The sequence below is a fragment of the Macaca nemestrina genome, chromosome 1, assembly GCF_043159975.1.
Source record: "Macaca nemestrina isolate mMacNem1 chromosome 1, mMacNem.hap1, whole genome shotgun sequence".
NCBI classification, from domain to species: domain Eukaryota; kingdom Metazoa; phylum Chordata; class Mammalia; order Primates; family Cercopithecidae; genus Macaca; species Macaca nemestrina.
In genome coordinates, this window is record NC_092125.1 from 155,398,168 (window position 1) to 155,416,711 (window position 18,544).

The following is an 18,544-nucleotide window of genomic DNA, read 5'->3' on the forward strand; positions in this document are numbered from 1 at the left end:
AAGAAATGAGACATTTACATTCTCACTTAGGGAAAAAAAAAAAAAGCTGCACCCTCATGTCCTGCCACAGCATTTTCACAGTCCAAAATGGAGGAGGGCAGGAGCTAAAAAAGGAGCAGCAGCCCAGAGATGTGAAGATGTGACAGTGAAACCGAGAGGAAGGGCCATATTGGGGAAGTAGTTTGGAGGCACAATGAAAAGAATTTGCTGATGCATTTGGTGCAGCAGGTGAAGGAGCAGTGAGGGGAATTGTGATGCCATTTCCTGTCAGAGAAAACTGAAGGAAACAAAATTTTTAAGAAAAATCTAAAGTTCCATCCTGGACAGGCTAAAATTTCAAGACAACGAGCGGAGATGTCAAGGAAGAAGTGGAATTGAGTTCAGAGCTCAGAGGAGAGGTCGGGACTGTGGATATATACTGTGGAGTCATAAACATAAAGATGTTAGGCCGGGCGCGGTGGCTCAAGCCTGTAATCCCAGCACTTTGGGAGGCTGAGACGGGCGGATCACGAGGTCAGGAGATCGAGACCATCCTGGCTAAGACGGTGAAACCCCGTCTCTGCTAAAAAATACAAAAAACTAGCCGGGCGAGGTGGCGGGCGCCTGTAGTCCCAGCTACTCGGGAGGCTGAGGCAGGAGAATGGTCTAAACCCGGGAGGCGGAGCTTGCAGTGAGCTGAGATCCGGCCACTGCACCCCAGCCTGGGCGACAGAGCAAGACTCTGTCTCAAAAAAAAAAAAAAGATGTTAAAAGCCATGGGAATAAATGAGTCACCTAAGAGGGTGGGGTGGGGGAAAGGAACCCAGGTCAGAGGCCTGAGGAGCCTCCATAGAGGGAAGTTGAATAAAGAAGAGAGCCAGCAAAGAAAAGAGTAAGAAAGGAGGGATGTTGCTGGAAGATAGTTATGATGTGCCTGTGGACCTTCTCTCAAATATCACAGCGTTCTTTCACCATTCCATGAATTTGCAAGATTTTATTTCTGCATTTTTCTCCAGTGCTACTGCAGAAGAGGTCATGTTTTGCTTTATGGAAAAGAAAGTACTTGGTGTATTTCATTTTTATATTTCCATTTACTTTTCACTGAATAGTTGTTAAGAATTAAAACTAATCAAATTATGTATATAATAACCTATCTGAACCGCAAGGGGGTAGAAATTCTAACTTTTAGGGAAACCACTTTCCAAGGCTAAACTAATTCATTGAATCTATAATTTTTAAAAATCAGAAACATTGTTTTTCAGATGACATATAAGATAAAGCATAAATCGTGTTCAGTACCCTATCTCATACATGAAGGGATGCTCGCTAAGCGAAAATCTAGACAAGGAGAATTAGAGTAGCATTTTTATAAGCTTAGCTTTTTCCAAATCAAAACCACAGCACTTATTATCTCTGAGAGAGGCCAGTTTTCTTAATTGTGCATACCAAGTCCATTCCACAAAAAGCAAAAATGTTCTTTGAAAACCATCGTTTCAGAAGATCCTCGTCTGCAAAACTAGAAGAGGATAAAATACCTAACAAGGGTAAGTAAATAGCTAATATGTATTGGTATCATTGGTAAGCATCAAACACTGCATGTAAACTGATGGGTTAATCCAGAGTGTGTCAATCAAGAAGTCTATTTCACTAAGGTAACCAATTATTCCAGCATACCAAGTTATATTTAGAAAATTGGCTACTTTGTAAAATTAAGAGCTATCCTACTGTCATAGGCAGCTTTTTGCTATACTACCTTATAGTCCATGTTAGCACTTCTCTGATTGTATTAGAAATCTCTTCATGTCTCTGCTTACCTTGATAGATCATAAGTTCTTGAAGTCATGTCTATCTTCTCACCGTAGTGCTAGGTCAGGGCCTTCAGAGACCTCAAAGTAAAGGTCCAGGATTCACCTCCATTAGGATCACCTGGAGGATGTGTCAAAATGCAGATTGCTGGGCTGCCCCCTTAACATATGGAATTAGCATAGTATTTGCAAGGATTTCCAACAGCTCTAATAGGGCTTTCAAGCTGTACCAATGAAGACAATAAATCCCAAAGGCATACTACCTAACAACTATAGGTTGACATTTCTTCTACTTATTGACTTACACTACTGTTTGGAAACTACTGCCACAAAACTTGTTGAATGAAGGAACAAAGAATAAAGTGTCACCCTGGGTAAACCTCCACGTTATAACAGAAACAGCTTATGACTATTTTATATTAAGAGTATTATGGCAGTGCTTATCTATGCAATTTTACTGAATCAAGGCAAATAATTTGGGGATTTTAAATAGAACTTAGAGGTTATACTTTGTATAAAATATGTTAAGAAAAAATACACCAAAGAATGTTAAAAACGTAAAGGCCTAAACAATCACATTTGTTATCCTTATCATTTATTTAAACAATATGAAAGAGTCCAAAATTATTAAAACCCTAACTCTATAATGAAAATAGTCATCACTTTTTTCATGAAAAACTTCTTATTTTAAGGAGTCATATTTTAAATATAATTAATTAGTCAGGCATGGTGGGAGGTGCCTGTAATCCCAGCTACTCGGGAGGCTGAGGCAGGAGAATTGCTTGAACCCTGGAGGCGGGGGTTGCAGTGAGCCAAGAATGCACCACTGCACTCCAGTCTGGGCAACAAGAGTGAAACTCCGTCTCAAAAATAAAACAAAACAAAAATAAAAATAAATAAAACTTTAAAAATATATATATATATAATAGCTTTACAAATAATTCACTTTTTGATCAACATATGACTAAATCTGTACACCTATCAATATAAATGTGGTAAACAATACATTTTAGAATGGTACCAAAATATAATTTACAATTTCATATATTGAGACCCTCAAATTTCAATCTCAAAATCCATCAGTGACAGATTGGATTAAGAAAATGTGGCACATATACACCATGGAATACTATGCAGCCATAAAAAAGGATGAGTTTGTGTCCTTTGTAGGGACATGGATGCAGCTGGAAACCATCATTCTTAGCAAACTATCACAAGAACAGAAAACCAAACACCGCATGTTCTCACTCATAGGTGGGAACTGAACAATGAGATCACTTGGACTCAGGAAGGGGAACATCACACACCGGGGCCTATCACGGGGAGGGGGGAGTGGGGAGGGATTGCATTGGGAGTTATACCTGATGTAAATGACGAGTTGATGGTTGCAGCACAGCAACATGGCACAAGTATACATATGTAACAAACCTGCACGTTATGCACATGTACCCTACAACTTAAAGTATAATAATAATAAATAAATTAAAAAAAAAGTTTAAGTAATGATTTTCATTAAAAAAGAAAAACCTTTTGTTCCCACAAAAATAGAATAGAATATAGTCAATACTATTGCATGGCACAAACAGTTCAAAACATTAAATATTGACTCAAAACTACCTTTAAGAAATTTTTCCAAATTTCTCCTTTTTGTTACTGCTTGAAAAATATCTATGGTTATATTTAAGTCTTAGGAAGACTGTATCCATTTGAATTAAAGATGTCACATTCAATTTTCACACTCCTAGCAGATAATAACCATGAGTCATTTCTTAGAACTACGTTTTCAGGTAACAGAGTAGGAACAGGCTGTGCCATTTTGTACACTTCACAATTTTAGAAACATTTTATCACCATGACATGAGTAAGAACTTATAATTACTTTATCTCCTTCAATCTGTGTCAAGAAGATAATAAATGTGCATTTTATACAGGGCACTAATACTTGGAACTGTGAATTGAATAGCATCTCCTATGTCTTTATTCACTAATAGCTTGGGTAAAACACTTACCTGTCCTTCTAACCTAGTATCTCCACCAGAGTAATGGCAATGCTATTGGTATCCATATATATATTTAGATGTCTCACAGAGCAAAAGGGCCATTATATGATCAATCTTTTACATCTTTGGTTGATAACTGAACTCTTTTTAGAAGAACCATTATGTTGAAAACTCCATTTTGCTGATGAAATTCATTTTGCTACTATGCTAGACAGGCAATGATAACTGAAGGAGACCAGGGAGTCTCTCGAAGTGATGAAGGTCTAGCAATAAATAACATGGAACTGGCTGGGTGCAGTGGCTCATGCTTGTAATCCCTTTGGGAGGCCAAGGTGGGAAGACTGCTTGAGCCTAGGAGTTTGAAACCAGTCTGGGCAACATGGCAAAACCCCATCTCTACAAAAGTACAAAAATTAGCTGGACATAGTGGTGCATGTCTATAGACCCAGCTCTTGAGAGGGTGAGGTGAGAGGATCACATGAGCCTGGGGAGGTTAAGACGGCAGTGAGCCATGATCAAACCCCTGCACTCCCGCCTAGGCAACAGAGTGAGACCCTGTCAATAATAAACAAATAGATAACATGGGACTAAATAAAGTTTTACTTGGAATATGTGTATTTGCTAAAGTTACAAGGGAAAATACTGCAAATTATATATCATTTGAAAAATTATCTCTCTTTAGTTAATTTTCAGTCACAATATTGGATATAGCAGCTCCAAATAGAGGTTACCTGATTATTGCTTTTATGTTTGAATTCTTAAAGAGTTTACATCATAATTATATAATTATATTTTTGAAACATCACAGAAACCCAACATGTACCTATTTGTAATCATCAGACTATGTACACCTGATTAGGGCTCAGCTATGTTCAAGGCCTCATCGAGCTCAACATTATCATTTGCATTTTCTGCCACAATCAAAGAAAACACATTGTGTGCTCCTAGTGGCCACTGCAAGAAGGAAGATGCTGTTTCAATAAAAGGAAATCAAGAACAAACAAAATAATCATCCTCCATTGAAAAAAAAAGCCTACAAAAAAGAGAAAAGGACAGGGTCCTAAAAACATCTAGTGATGCCAATAAAATGGAATGTTTTTTAAAAAGTGATTTGTCTCACTGAAGCTGCAGAAGGGTATCCCACACTTATATGTGACTGCACTAAAAGCAGACCCTTTTTGTGCACTGAGCATTACAAAAAGGCAGAAAGCTCACAAATAGATGCATTTTCAAGTATGGGAATAAAATGACATACAGAAACTAACCTTGTTATCAGTTTAGCCATAGATATGAAAGATAAAGATATTTCAAGGAAAAACCTATTACAGGTAGTATATAGAGTACTTGGGCCCAGTTGAAGCCCAGGTAATGTGATGACAGTAATGATAATGGTCCACTGAATGCTAACAGACAAGTATAGTTACAGCTATACAAGGATATCACAACCTTACACACAAATTCTAGAAAGATCATTGTGAAAATGACATTCCATAAATCACAGGGAATCAACACCAAGTGTGTCTTTATGCATGCCCAAAAAGGAAGGAGAAACTGACATCCATCAATAATGAACAATGACTTATTTCAAATCTAATATCTAGTGCTGATAAATTTATTTTGTTGTTGCTGTTTAAACTAGAATGTTTCTATGGGCCTCCTAAGTCATCTTATGCCTAAAAATAGTAGGTCTTTTTTTGTGTCTTTCCAAGAGAGGTAATATTAAGAATTAATAAGTATTTCAGAGCCTCCAAAACGAACTCACTAAACAAGTACCAACAAGTTACAACCTGAGCTAGATTTTATTTTCAAATGATGAGCAACAGCAATAAGAAAATCCATATTCTATAAGCTACTTTTGTTACACATTAATGACTAAAACAGCTTCTGTGCAGATTTCAAATTAATCAGACAAAGAATATCAGCTTTATGGCATTAAACTCATTTGACAAAGGAGTGGATGGTAGTAAAACTAAAGTTTTATCAGAAAACAAGAGTTATCTAAGCAACAACCCAGCAAGAAAAGAGAACTACTTCTGATTTCCTAGAATACATCCCTAACCGCTTATTATTTCCGATTACCAAGGCAGCACACAGCATTTTTCATCTAACACTTTACAAAGATGCTTGGTCACACCATGCTCTGCTGTATTAAATTATCTTTGTTGAAACCATTCATTTCCATTTCTCTTACACCTATAAAATGTCAAATAAGAGTGATAAGACAGTCATTTACCCTCAATTTTCTCTACAATGTAAGGTTTAGAGGAGTGCATTAGAACTCTAAAATAATAGACTAATATATTTTCTCAATTCTCCCTTCCTCCTTTCTTTCCACTGGAAGAAAATCTATTTCTGACAGTCTCTCTTCTAAAGTTTAAGGAACTAAAAAGTGCTGATGTTTAACCAAAAAAAAAAAAAAAAAAAAAAAAAAAAAAAAAAAAAAGTTCTAAAACAGTTATTTTGAGTAAATATCTTTCCAAAAACTCTACAAAAAAATATAAAATCTTCCCTGGAGTGCTTATAAAAGTAACATAAAAGTAGCTATGGGTGAAAAAAAGAAATAATGTTTTAAGGACTGAAAAAAATCAAATTCAAGTAGTTCTACCCTACCTACTTCTTTTTTTACCCTTCTTTTACACATGCAGAGACACAGCACAGATTTCAACCACAAGTTTTAAGAGCTTGTATAAAGAAGCATACAAGAAAATCAATCAATCTTTGTTTTACAAAAAGAGAAAGTTGGCCATAGAAATCAACATGCCACAGGAATCTTCCTTCCCTTACTCAGAAAATCAAAAAAAAAAAAAAAAAATGCTTCTAGAACAATAAGGGGCATCATTCACCTTTCATTGCCTGAACATATCCTGTTCAAACTAGGATAACACCATGAAGATGCTATGAGGTAAATCATACTCCAATCCTAGTTTACATTAAGGTTTTGAAAAAAAAAAAAAAAACTACAAAGCTATTGAAATCAACTATTTATATGTGAAAAACAAAGCATGGGTATTAATGGAGAAGAAAATCATCTATCTAGAAATACTCCTTAAAACTTACTTTTAAAATCCTTTTGAATGAATATTACAATTTATCCTTATTTAGGTCATTTCTCTTAAGCATACTACATCAGTAACATTAAAAAGTGCCCAGAAATCAAAATTACCAAAATTATATTTCAAAGAATATATTCCATACACACGAAATTAAACCACAGTTAGTAAAGGTGTCCAAAAACAGATCTTATGGGACTTTTAAAAAAAGAAAAAAAAAGAACGATAGGTCGTTTCTTCAGAGGTGGAGTGTCCACATCATAATCCTCTTCGTTTGGCATCACCAATGACTCCCCAAACATCAAAGACAAATTCGTCTGGGAACGCAAAGTCTCCAAGAGTTTCGTCAAGCGCCACAGCAAATTCATCTGGATTAACTTTGTCCTTTCCAGCTTCAAACATTGTGGTGGCTATCAAAAATAATATTAAAAAATTAACGATAAATGAAATAGCATCAAAGGACTGAGAAAAATGGCAACAGGAAAATTATTTGCTAAAAGTAACATACATAAGTATATTTCAAATTAAATGCAAAATTAAATGCAAATTAGAACAGTAAGATACCCTCTCTCACACGCACACATCAAGGTGGCAAAGATACTTTTCAACAGTCTGTCCACTGCACCCAGGTTTGCAGCTGCTACCCTTGCCCTCTACCCAATCTTAGAGCCTGTCAGTTGGGAACCTCTGGCATTCCCAAGAGTAGAACAATATCCCCTGAAAGAAACCCTGTGGCTGTGACTAACCTTAGCAGGAAACTTAAAGAACACCCCTTCCTCAACCTCCTAATAGTCACTACTCTCCCTCCCTCCTCCACCAGTCCCCCACTCCCAGCTGAGGCGGAGTCCAGTCCTCCCTACCCAAAGACAAAAAGACAAAGGATGACAGTTTGCACTGCAGCAGTCAAGCTGGGGAGAAGCAGAGGAAGACATAAGTCCACCTGTGGAACCGAGGTACCTTTTCTGAGCCCCTCTCCAGTTTGGGATAGAACGTGAAAGTGGCGACCTTGTTCAGTTTTTCTACTAAGTTGCCTGGGTCCCATATTCTATGTCTTGGAACCAGCATCTTCAGGAGTACTTAGGACTTGCCCCAGCTGCCTGGGAGCCCAGGAGGCTCAGCAGATTTCCACTCAGCACCCTAGAAGCACCAGCAACCAGAAAGAGACTGTGTATATGTGACGTGGGACTTGGGTGAAAAACCTCCACGTGAAAGGGAAACGCCAAAGCCCCAGGGAAAAGCTCCAGCATCTCCTTTCCTTCCAGGTTAAGGATGAACTAATTCTAGTTTGCATGACTTCTCTGAATGAGCCACAGGGTCTGGAGAGACAAAAGCTATGCCTCTTCCCATCAGTTCAGTCCTAACACAAGGCAGGCTAGGAAGAAAGGGAGGAATGTGGCCTGCAGAAGGGCACCAGGATCAGAGCAGAAGTGGGGTGGGGGTGTGGTGAACTGGTAGAGGGATCAAACCTCTAGTAAGGTAAGGAGGGCTTCTATATGGCCAGGCAGCCTGGCGTGGGGTAGGAGAGTACAGATGTGGTGAGGAGGGCACGGGGATGGGAGGACAGCAGCCACAGTGATGAGAGATTGGTTACACATGTGGAGATGGATCACATACACACATACATACATACACACACACATACATACAGAACAACAGGAATCAGGTTTGTCACTGCTGGAGAAGGATAAATAGGGAAAGGGAGAAAATAAGAATGAACCCTATGGAATTAGAATTGTAGATATCACTGGAAATATATATATCTCCAATTAAGATGTTATAAAATACAGACATAAATGCATACACACACATGCATACACATTCCTCAGTCCTGGAAGCATGACACCCCAACAACAATGAGTACACAAAGCACCCAAATCTTGGTTCTTAAGTACCATTCTCCATTAGAAAGATTAAGACTTCCTCAGAAAATGGTAGATTCCAGGGCTGGAGCAGGCAAAGTGCAATATGAACCAAGAATATCTTGTACCAGAAAGTAAGAAAGTATCAAAAAATGATGGGAACATGTGAAAAGGACATAGACGTCAGAGTGCAAGAGTTCACACTGACCAAATCAGGGATAATTTAAACATCAAAATAAATAATGATGGTAACAGGCTATAACGCCAGTGAATAAAACAGGAAGCCATGAATCCATAATAAAATACACAACCGACTGAAGAGATAGATTAAAGAAAAAATGAAGAAGCTGACTGATTCATAAAGGACTGTATATTTACATAGTTTTAAAATGTCTCCCCACCAATACCTATCAATGAAACAGAATAATTTTACAGTGCAGAAGCCTAACAAACACCACCTTAAGTGATCAAAGTGAACGTTCCTAACAAAAAAAATCAAAAACCTGCGCTTCCCCATAAGATGTAATGAAAAGAATACAGAATCACATTTGTGATGTTCCTGCCAAAGAGGTGTAACCTGACTGTACTTATGAAAAAAGTATTAGACAAAGCAATGTTGAGGAACATTCCACAAAATAACTGGCTTGTACCCTCCAAAAGCATCAAGGTCATGAAAACCTAGTAAAGAACAAAGAACTATTCCAAATTGACACAACATGATAAGTAAATGCAACATGTGATTTGGAACACATTCTTTTGCTATAACAGATATTAAGGAACTTGGTGAAACGTAAATAGAATATGAATATTAAATGGCAGTAATGTATCAATGTTAATTTCATGGTTTGGGTGGTTATGTTATGGTTCAATAGGAGAATATCTTTGTTTTTAGGAAACACACACTAAAGTATTTGGGGGCAATGGGACAGCATTGAGGTAACTGACTCTCAAATAGTTCAAGAGAAAAAAGTCTTTGTGCTGTATTTGTATCTTTTCTGTAAATTTAAGATTGTTTCTATATATATATATATATATGAATGGCAGTGAAGAAATAAGAGAAATTAAATCTCTTCTCTTTATTATCATCACCTCGCTCTCCATCTTGCCCCAGATCTCAGCCATTACTCAGCCTTCTTCATTTACCATCAATCTGGAAGCAAACACTTCACAAAGGAGGGAGTTAGCTGCAGCTGGAACCTCTGCTCCAGCCCAAGGGTCCTGCCAAGTTACCCAGACTCTTCCAAAGTTCCCGAGTTTATTAAAACTTTTTTGTAATGATATGTCAAGGATGGCCAGTATATACTGAAGCAAACACTCAGATACACTGGTTTGACTTCGTAAGTTTGGCTGTTGAAAAATGTTTGGCAACAAGTATCAAAAGTCGTAAAAGTGTTCGTATCCTTTGATCTACCTAGAATTTTTACTTCCGGAAATCTAGACTTCAAAAATAAAATTTTAAAAACAGAAAAGAATTTAGCATAAAGATGTTCCTACAGAATCCAAAAAAAATTCTAAAATGTAGGATCATTAAGTTACCTCTGGTATGATGAAATGTATTATGTGAAATATTTTTAAATCATTTTAAATAATGTTTATGAATAATTGATAATAACTTAGGGAAATATTTTTGTTCTAATATTTACTGAAAAAGCAGTACGTATCTTTTTATTATAATCACAACTATATTTTTATAAAAATATTTATACAGAATGACTAAATGAGGAGGTAGGTGATAATGTAATTTTAGTAAAATATTAATGGTAGAGTCTAGGTGACAGGTATATACAAAAGTATTCACTAAAAAGTCTTTCAACAGTCTATCTGTTTGAAAATTACCATAGCAAAATAATGGAAGAAACCTCTATGAAGCAATGGAAGAAAACTTAGCAAAACATAGTACAAAAATTCAAAATAGAAAAAGCTTTTTTAGTGCTGTGTTTGATGCAGTAAAACTATACCTAACTTGTCATATTTATTCTGTGTGTTCATAGGTATAAGGTATATTTGGGAAATTATTTCCTAAGCCATTAAGGGATGCCTTAATGTCTGTAAGGAATGTTTCATTTCTTTCAACAGACAGTCATAGCACTATAGTTAAGAAAAGAAGAAAGCTGCCCTTAGAGTGCATTTTCACACCATCAGATAAGAAGCCAAGTGCTCAGGGAAGCAGTGCCCTGCAGCATTCCATCAGCATTTCAAACAAGTCTGGAGGTTCTGTCTGTGTCTCTCTTCTCAGAGTGTCTTGCCTTGGAGATCTTATCCACAATCCCAGGTTAAGCATGACCATGGTGCAGAGAAGTCCCAAATCTTTGCCTCCATCCCCAACTTCATTCATGAGTTCCACACACCCATTTCTGAGTAACTGATGGGCAATTCTTCCTAGGTGATCCATTAGCATCTCAAACAACATGTCCAGAAACCAAATATCACTGTGCCTTCTAAAGAAACTGCTACTCTTTCTCTTGTTTCCATCATTTTCTCTTCTCTGAGGTCTTCAGACTGTGCACCAAACACTGTCTCCCTTCATTCTACCTTTGCAACTCTAATTCAATTCTTTCCATTTCATTCCCACTGCTGCCATGTTATTTCCAAGTCCAGTCAGCAAGCCACCCCACGTAGGCACATTGGACTCCCTTTCCTAAAGTACAGCTTTGATCCCACTGGGTACTGAGACAAAAGGACCATGAAGCTCCTCTCCACCTCTGAGATTATCTGTCATTCCCGTATATAAAAATATTCCATCTGGGCATAGTGGCTCACGCCCGCAGTCCCAGCTGCTAGGGAGGCTGAGGCAGGAAGATCACATGAGGCCAGAAGTTTGAGACCAGCCTGAGCAACACAGCAACATCTTGTCTCTTAAAATAATGTACTTAATTTAAAAAAATAAAATCCACCAGGCATGACAGTGCACATCTGCAGTTCCAGATACTCAGGAGGCTGAGGCAAGAGGATCACTTGAGCCCAAGAATTTGAGGCTACACTGAGCTATGATCATGCTACTTCACTCTAGCTTGCACAATAGAATGAGACCCTATCTCTTAAAAAAAGTTTTTTTTCCTTGTGTAACCAATGTTTATCTTTAAAACTCTAAACCCTAGTGGCAGTCTAATCTATAAAACCCTTGGTTCTCACTACACTACACTACATTAATGTTGTGCTCTCATAAATCTGACCACTCAAAATGCTATCTTTGCTGCTTTCTGCCTTTGCCCAGGATAACCTCCTCCTAGCCACCAGTACCACTGTCAAAATCCTTTCTCTCCTTCAAGGCTCTCTCCTCCATGCAATACTTTGTCCACAGCTGGAAGAGATATCTCCATTCTCTAAACCCTTCTGCCAGTGTTTTTCAAGCTTAAATGCATAAGCAAATCGCCTAGGATCTTGGCACAATGCAGATTCTGGTTCAGCAGTTCTGCAGCCCTGAGATTCTGCATTTTCAACTCCCAGGCGATGCTGGTCCTCAGACAACACTTTGAATAAAAAGGTCTTGGACTGCAAATTCAACATTGCTCTGCATTGACATTTATTTTTCTGTGTATTTTTTCTCTCCTACTAACAGAATAAACTCCCAACAGATCTTCAGTAGCTTACTCAGTCTTTTATGCCCATGGTAACTAACTCAGTTTCTCATGCATAATAAATGCTAGTGAATAGGCGGTGCAAGAGAAGGGCTTGTAATTACAGTTACATACGTTTTGCACAGACACAGTTAGCATGCATTGGGGAAAGTGAAGTCCAGAACTCTGGTCTCAGCCAGGATGTAAAAGAAGAGTAGCCAGAATGTAAAGGTGAAGTATTGCTGAAGTAGAACTCCAGTTCAGAACTGTGCTTACTCTACCATTTTAACTCGTTCTCATAGGCTTTGCAGGTAGCATTTATTAAGACAATTACCTAAAGATTATAATGACATATGGGTAACACATGTTAAGGAAGAAAGCTATCTGAGGAAGAAATAAGATGCATACAGATAAAAGACATAAGAAAACATACAAACCATTCAGAAACAGAAACTAACAGTATGGATGATGCTCTTAAATGTTGGGGGAGACAATGACAAGGATGCAGATGTTCACTGATGAACACTGAATCAATTTCTCTCCCTACACACACACACACACACACACACACACACACACACACACATACACACACATCCTTCGCTATAAGAGGGAAAAAGAAACAACTTGGTACATGGTTTTTTTATACCTCAGGAAGCTCAGCAGCATTGTCTAGTGCACTAAGCCTGGGAACTCCATGTTGTAGGTCTGACCTGCACTGACTTGCAATGTCTGCTTTGGGTTTCTAGTCACAAAATGAAAGAAAATGCTGCTTCAAGATGCCCATAGTCTAACCTCACAGTCCAAAATGCATAATCTCACTCATGCATTCTGGCACAATAGAAAAGTGAAAGAAAAAAAAAAAAAAAATTCCCACACCGCCCAGAGCTGCTGATACAGTCTAGTTATACAGCTCCACATGTTCCACCTCTATTACCACTGCCATTACAACTATTAACAGTAATAATCATTAGTGATAATCACTGAATGATAATACCTACATCCATTATTGTTTATGATGTGACAGAAACTTTATACAGATTATTTAATTTGATTCCTTGGCAACCCTATAAGATTATTTTTATTATGACCCTCTTATAGATGTGAAAATTAGGATTCTAAGTTTAATAATTTCCCCAAGGGTCAAAGCTCCAAACTAATAAAATTAGGACTCATGCTCCCTGTGAATTCACTCCTTTTGTGACTCTCAACAGACATTTACCAAGTACTTACTCTCAGAGAGGTACTGTGGTAAGAGCTGGGACTAAAACTGAGTAAGATATGGTATCTGCCTTCAAGAAACACCTGATCTTGTAGAAGAACAAAAAACACCCATTACACAGCTACATAATTGGGTTGGAAATACTGCATGTAATACAGCGCTCTATACATCTTTTAAAAACCAGTAATTTGCTACATGAATTCAAAAATGGAGCATGCAACTAAATATGTTATATATTTTTCCTAATGCATAAAGTATAAACATCACTTTTTTGTTTTATTTCTCATCCTCAGCTGGGTTTGGTAAGCATAGCTTTTAAGACATCTTTACAGGATAAGTAAATGGTAAAATTTGTCCTTTTTGATAAAATATTATAGCTCTGATTTAAGAGAAAAGCAAAAGAAACTTCAGCAAAATAAAACACTTTTTATAAAGATATAGCATATTAACATAAGATAGCTACTAAGATTATTTTCATCTATTGATTACAATAAAATTTCAATATACTGCAATAATAAATCTGAATGCAATCTGGCAAAAAATATTCCAGTAAAAGAGTATTATTTTCTTACAGTATAATGTTTAGAAACACATGAGAAAAAAAAGAAAAAAATAGATTTTAAAAAATAGTAAAATTAATCCCTGCTACTTGGGAGGGTGATGCAGGGAGATTGCTTGAGTCCAGAATTTTGAGATTAGCCTGGGCAACATAGTGAGATCCCATCTCAAAAAGAATTTTTTTAATTGGAAAGAGAATTTTTTTTTTACCACATATAGCAGCTAAGTGCTGACCTCTAGTGGCCATTTTTACTACTGTCACTGAACTACATTTACATTATTATTAATGACAAACCTGTGTTGGTGATACAGATCAACATATAATTTCCATTAACTTTTTAAACAAACAGAACATTTAAATATAAAATATTACTTTATGGCTAAAAATCTTGGTATCAAAGTTTCAGAAATCTTAGTTTTTAACTCATTAGGTGACTTTGGCAAGTTATCAAACTTCTCTGAATTTCAATTTTCAAATCTATAAAATGGCAAATAGCAGGATGTAAAGATTAGTCATCATTATTGTTAGTTTAATCATGAAATATGCCACTACATCTCATTCTATGGAAGGTCTTCGGGCCTTACTTTTCCTAAGACTTTTTATAAATATCAACGCTTTTCAAACAACTCACAAGTCAAACATCAAAAATGCAGTCAAGGTAGAATATTTTCTAACGAAAATTTCTAAAACTTCATTGGCTTTATCTGAAAACAATGACTTTCTACAGTGTTCACTGTTTTGAATTCACTATAAAAAGAAAGTAATCTGGCCGGGCCTGGTGGCTCATGCCTGTACTTGTAGCACTTTAGGAGGCCAAGGCAGGCAGATTGCAAGGTCAGGGGTTCGAGACCAATCTGGTCAACGTGGTGAAACCCCATCTCTACTAAAAGTACAAAAAATTAGCTGGACAAGGTGGCAGTCACCTATAATTCCAGCTATTCAGGAGGCTGAGGCAGGAGAATGGCTTGAACCGGGAGGTGGAGGTTGCGGTGAGCAAGATTGTGCCACTGCACTCCAGCCTGGGTGACAGAGCAAGACTCCATCTCAAAGAAAAAAAGAAAGTGATCTTAGGAAGAAAGGAGAAATGTAATTCTCACTATTAAAACACCATTAGCGGTTCCAAGATGGCCGCACAGGAATAGCTCCAGTCTACAGCTCCCAGAGTGAACAACACAGAAGATGGGTGATTTCTGCATTTCCAACTGAGGTACTGGGTTCATCTCACTGGTGCTTGTCAGAGAGTGGGTGCAGGACAGTGGGTGCAGCCCACCGAGCGTGAACCAAAGCAGGGAGAGGCATCGCAAGCGCAAGGGGTTAGGGAATTCCCTTTCCTAGCCAAGGGAAGCAGTGACAGACGGCACCTGGAAAATCAGGTCACTCTCACCCTAATACTGCGCTTTTCCAATGGTCTTAGCAAATGACACACCAGGAGATTATATCCCGCACCTGGCTCGGAGGGTCCCATGCCCACGGAGCCTTGTTCATTGCTAGCACAGCAGTCTGAGATCGAACTACAAGACCTCAGGGAGGCTGGGGGAGGGGCGCCCACCATTGCTGAGGCTTAAATAGGTAAAGTGACGGGAAGCTCAAACTGGGTGGAGCCCACCACAGCTCAAGGAGGCCTGCCTGTCTCTGTAGACTCCACCTCTGCAGGCAGGGCATAGCTGAAAAAAAGGCAGCAGAAACTTCTGCAGACTTAAACATCCCTGTCTGACAGTTTTGAACACAGTAGTGGTTCTCCCAGCATGGAGTTTGAGATCTGAGAATGGACAGACTGCCTCCTCAAGTGGGTCCCTGACCCCTGAGTAGCCTAACTGGGAGGCACCTCCCAGTAGGGGCTGACTGACACCTCATATGGCCAGATGCCCCACTGAGACGAAGTTTCCAGAGGAACGATCAGACAGCAACATTTGCCATTCTGCAATATTTGTTGTTCTGCAGCCTCCGCTGGTGATACACAGGCAAACAGGGTCTGGAGTGGACCTGCAGCAAACTCCAACAGACCTGCAGCTGAGGCTCCTGACCATTAGAAGGAAAACTAACAAACAGAAAGGACATCTACACCAAAACCCCATCTGGACGTCATCATCATCATCAAAGATCAAAGGTAGATAAAACCACCAAGTTGGGGAGAAACCAGAGCAGAACAGCTGAAAATCCTAAAAATCAGAGTGCCTCCTCTCCTCCAAAGGAATGCAGTTCCTCACCAAAAACGGAACAAAGCTGGATGGAGAATGACTTTGACGAGTTGAGAGAAGAAGGCTTCAGATGATCGGTAATAACAAACTTCTCCAAGCTAAAGGAGGATATTCAAACCCATTGCAAAGAAGCTAAAAACCTTGAAAAAAGATTAGACGAATGGCCAACTAGAATAAACAGTGTAGAGAAGACCTTAAATGACCTGATGGAGCTGAAAACCATGGCATGAGAAGTACATGATGCATGCACAAGCTTTAGTAGCTGATTTGATCAAGTGGAAGAAAAGGTATTAGTGATTGAAGATCAAATGAATGAAATGAAGCGAGAAGTTTAGAGAAAAAAAGTAAAAAGAAATGAACAAAGCCTCCAAGAAATATGGGACTATGTGAAAAGATCAAATCTACGTCTGACTGGTGTACCTGAAAGTGATGGGGAGAATGGAACCAAGTTGGAAAACACTCTTTTTTTTTTTTTTTTTTTGAGACGGAGTCTTGCTGTGTGGCCCAGGCTGGAGTGCAGTGGCCGGATCTCAGCTCATTGCAAGCTCCGCCTCCCGGGTTTTTACGCCATTCTCCTGCCTCAGCCTCCCGAGTAGCTGGGACTACAGGCGCCCGCCACCTCGCCCGGCTAGTTTTTTGTATTTTTTAGTAGAGACAGGGTTTCACCGTGTTAGCCAGGATGGTCTCGAACTCCTGACGTCATGATCCGCCCGTCTCGGCCTCCCAAAGTGCTGGGATTACAGGCTTGAGCCACCGCGCCCGGCCGGAAAACACTCTTTAGGATAGTATCCAGGAGAACTTCCCCAACCTAGCAAGGCAGGCCAACATTCAAATTCAGGAAATACAGAGAATGCCATAAAGATACTCCTCGAGAAGAGCAACTCCAAGACACACAATTGTCAGATTCACCAAGGTTGAAATGAAGGAAAAAATGTTAAGGGCAGCCAGAGAGAAAGGTCGGGTTACCCACAAAGAGAAGCCCATCAGACTAACAGTGAATCTCTCAGCAGAAACTCTACTACCCAGAAGAGAGTGGGGGGCCAATATTCAACATTATTAAATAAAAGAATTTTCAACCCAGAATTTCATATCCAGCCAAACTAAGCTTCATAAGCCAAGGAGAAATAAAATCCTTTACAGACAAGCAAATGCTGAGAGATTTTGTCACACCAGGCCTGCCTTACAAGAGCCCTTAAAGGAAGCACTAAACATGGAAAGGAACAACCAGCACCAGCCACTGCAAAAACATGCCAAATTGTAAAGACCATCGATGCTAGGAAGAAACTGCATCAACAAATGAGCAAAATAACCAGCTAACATTATAATGACAGGATCAAATTCACACATAACAATATTAACCTTAAATGTAAATGGACTAAATGCCCCAATTAAAAGACACAGACTGGCAAATTGGATAGAGAGTCAAGACCCATCAGTGTGCTGTATTCAGGAGACCCATCTCACGTGCAGAGACACACATAGGCTCAAAATAGAGGGATGGAGGAAGATCTACAAAGCAAATGGAAAACAAAAAAAAAGCACAGGTTGCCATCCTAGTCTCTGATAAAACAGACTTTAAACCAACAAAGATCAGAGAGACAAAGAAGGCCATTACACAATGGTAAGGGATCAATTCAACCAGAAGAGCTAACTATCCTAAATATATATGCACCCAATACAGGAGCACTCAGATACATAAAGCAAGTCCTTAGAGACCTACAAAGAGACTCAGACTCTCACACAATAATAATGGGAGACTTTAACACCCCACTGTCAACATTAGACACATCAACGAGACAGAAAATTAACAAGGATATCCAGGAATTGAACTCAGCTCTGCACTAAGCAGACCTAACAGACATCTACAGAACTCTCCACCCAAATCAACAGAATATACATTTTTCTCAGCACCACATTGCACTTATTCGAAAATTGACCGCATAGTTGGAAGTAAAGCACTCCTCAGCAAATGTAAAAGAACAGAAATTATAACAAACGGTCTCTCAGACCACAGTGCAATCAAACTAGAACTCAGGATTAACAAACTCACTCAAAACCACTCAACTACATGGAAACTGAACAGCCTGCTCCTGAATGACTATTGGGTACATAATTAAATAAAGGCAGAGATAAAGATGTTCTTTGAAACCAATGAGAACAAAGATACAACATACCAGAATCTCTGGGACACATTTAAAGCAGAGTGTAGAGGGAAATTTATAGCACTAAATGCCCACAAGAGAGAGCAGGAAAGATCTAAAATTGACACCCTAGCATCACAATTAAAAGAACTAGAGAAGCAAGAGCAAACACAT

General features: G+C 38.6%; 1 protein-coding gene across 3 annotated transcripts in view; it reads right to left on the minus strand.

The window, feature by feature from the left end:
- Positions 1-6,937: 6,937 nt before the first annotated feature.
- Positions 6,938-18,544, minus strand: part of LOC105482690 (GIPC PDZ domain containing family member 2) — a 102,736-nt gene continuing 91,129 nt past the window's right edge. For all 3 annotated transcript variants that reach the window (XM_011742942.3, XM_011742944.3, XM_071090751.1), the window contains one exon: positions 6,938-7,244. In XM_011742942.3, the coding sequence (XP_011741244.2) occupies positions 6,999-7,244 (246 nt within the window). In that variant the 3' untranslated portion in view covers positions 6,938-6,998. The remainder of the gene's footprint in view (positions 7,245-18,544) is intronic.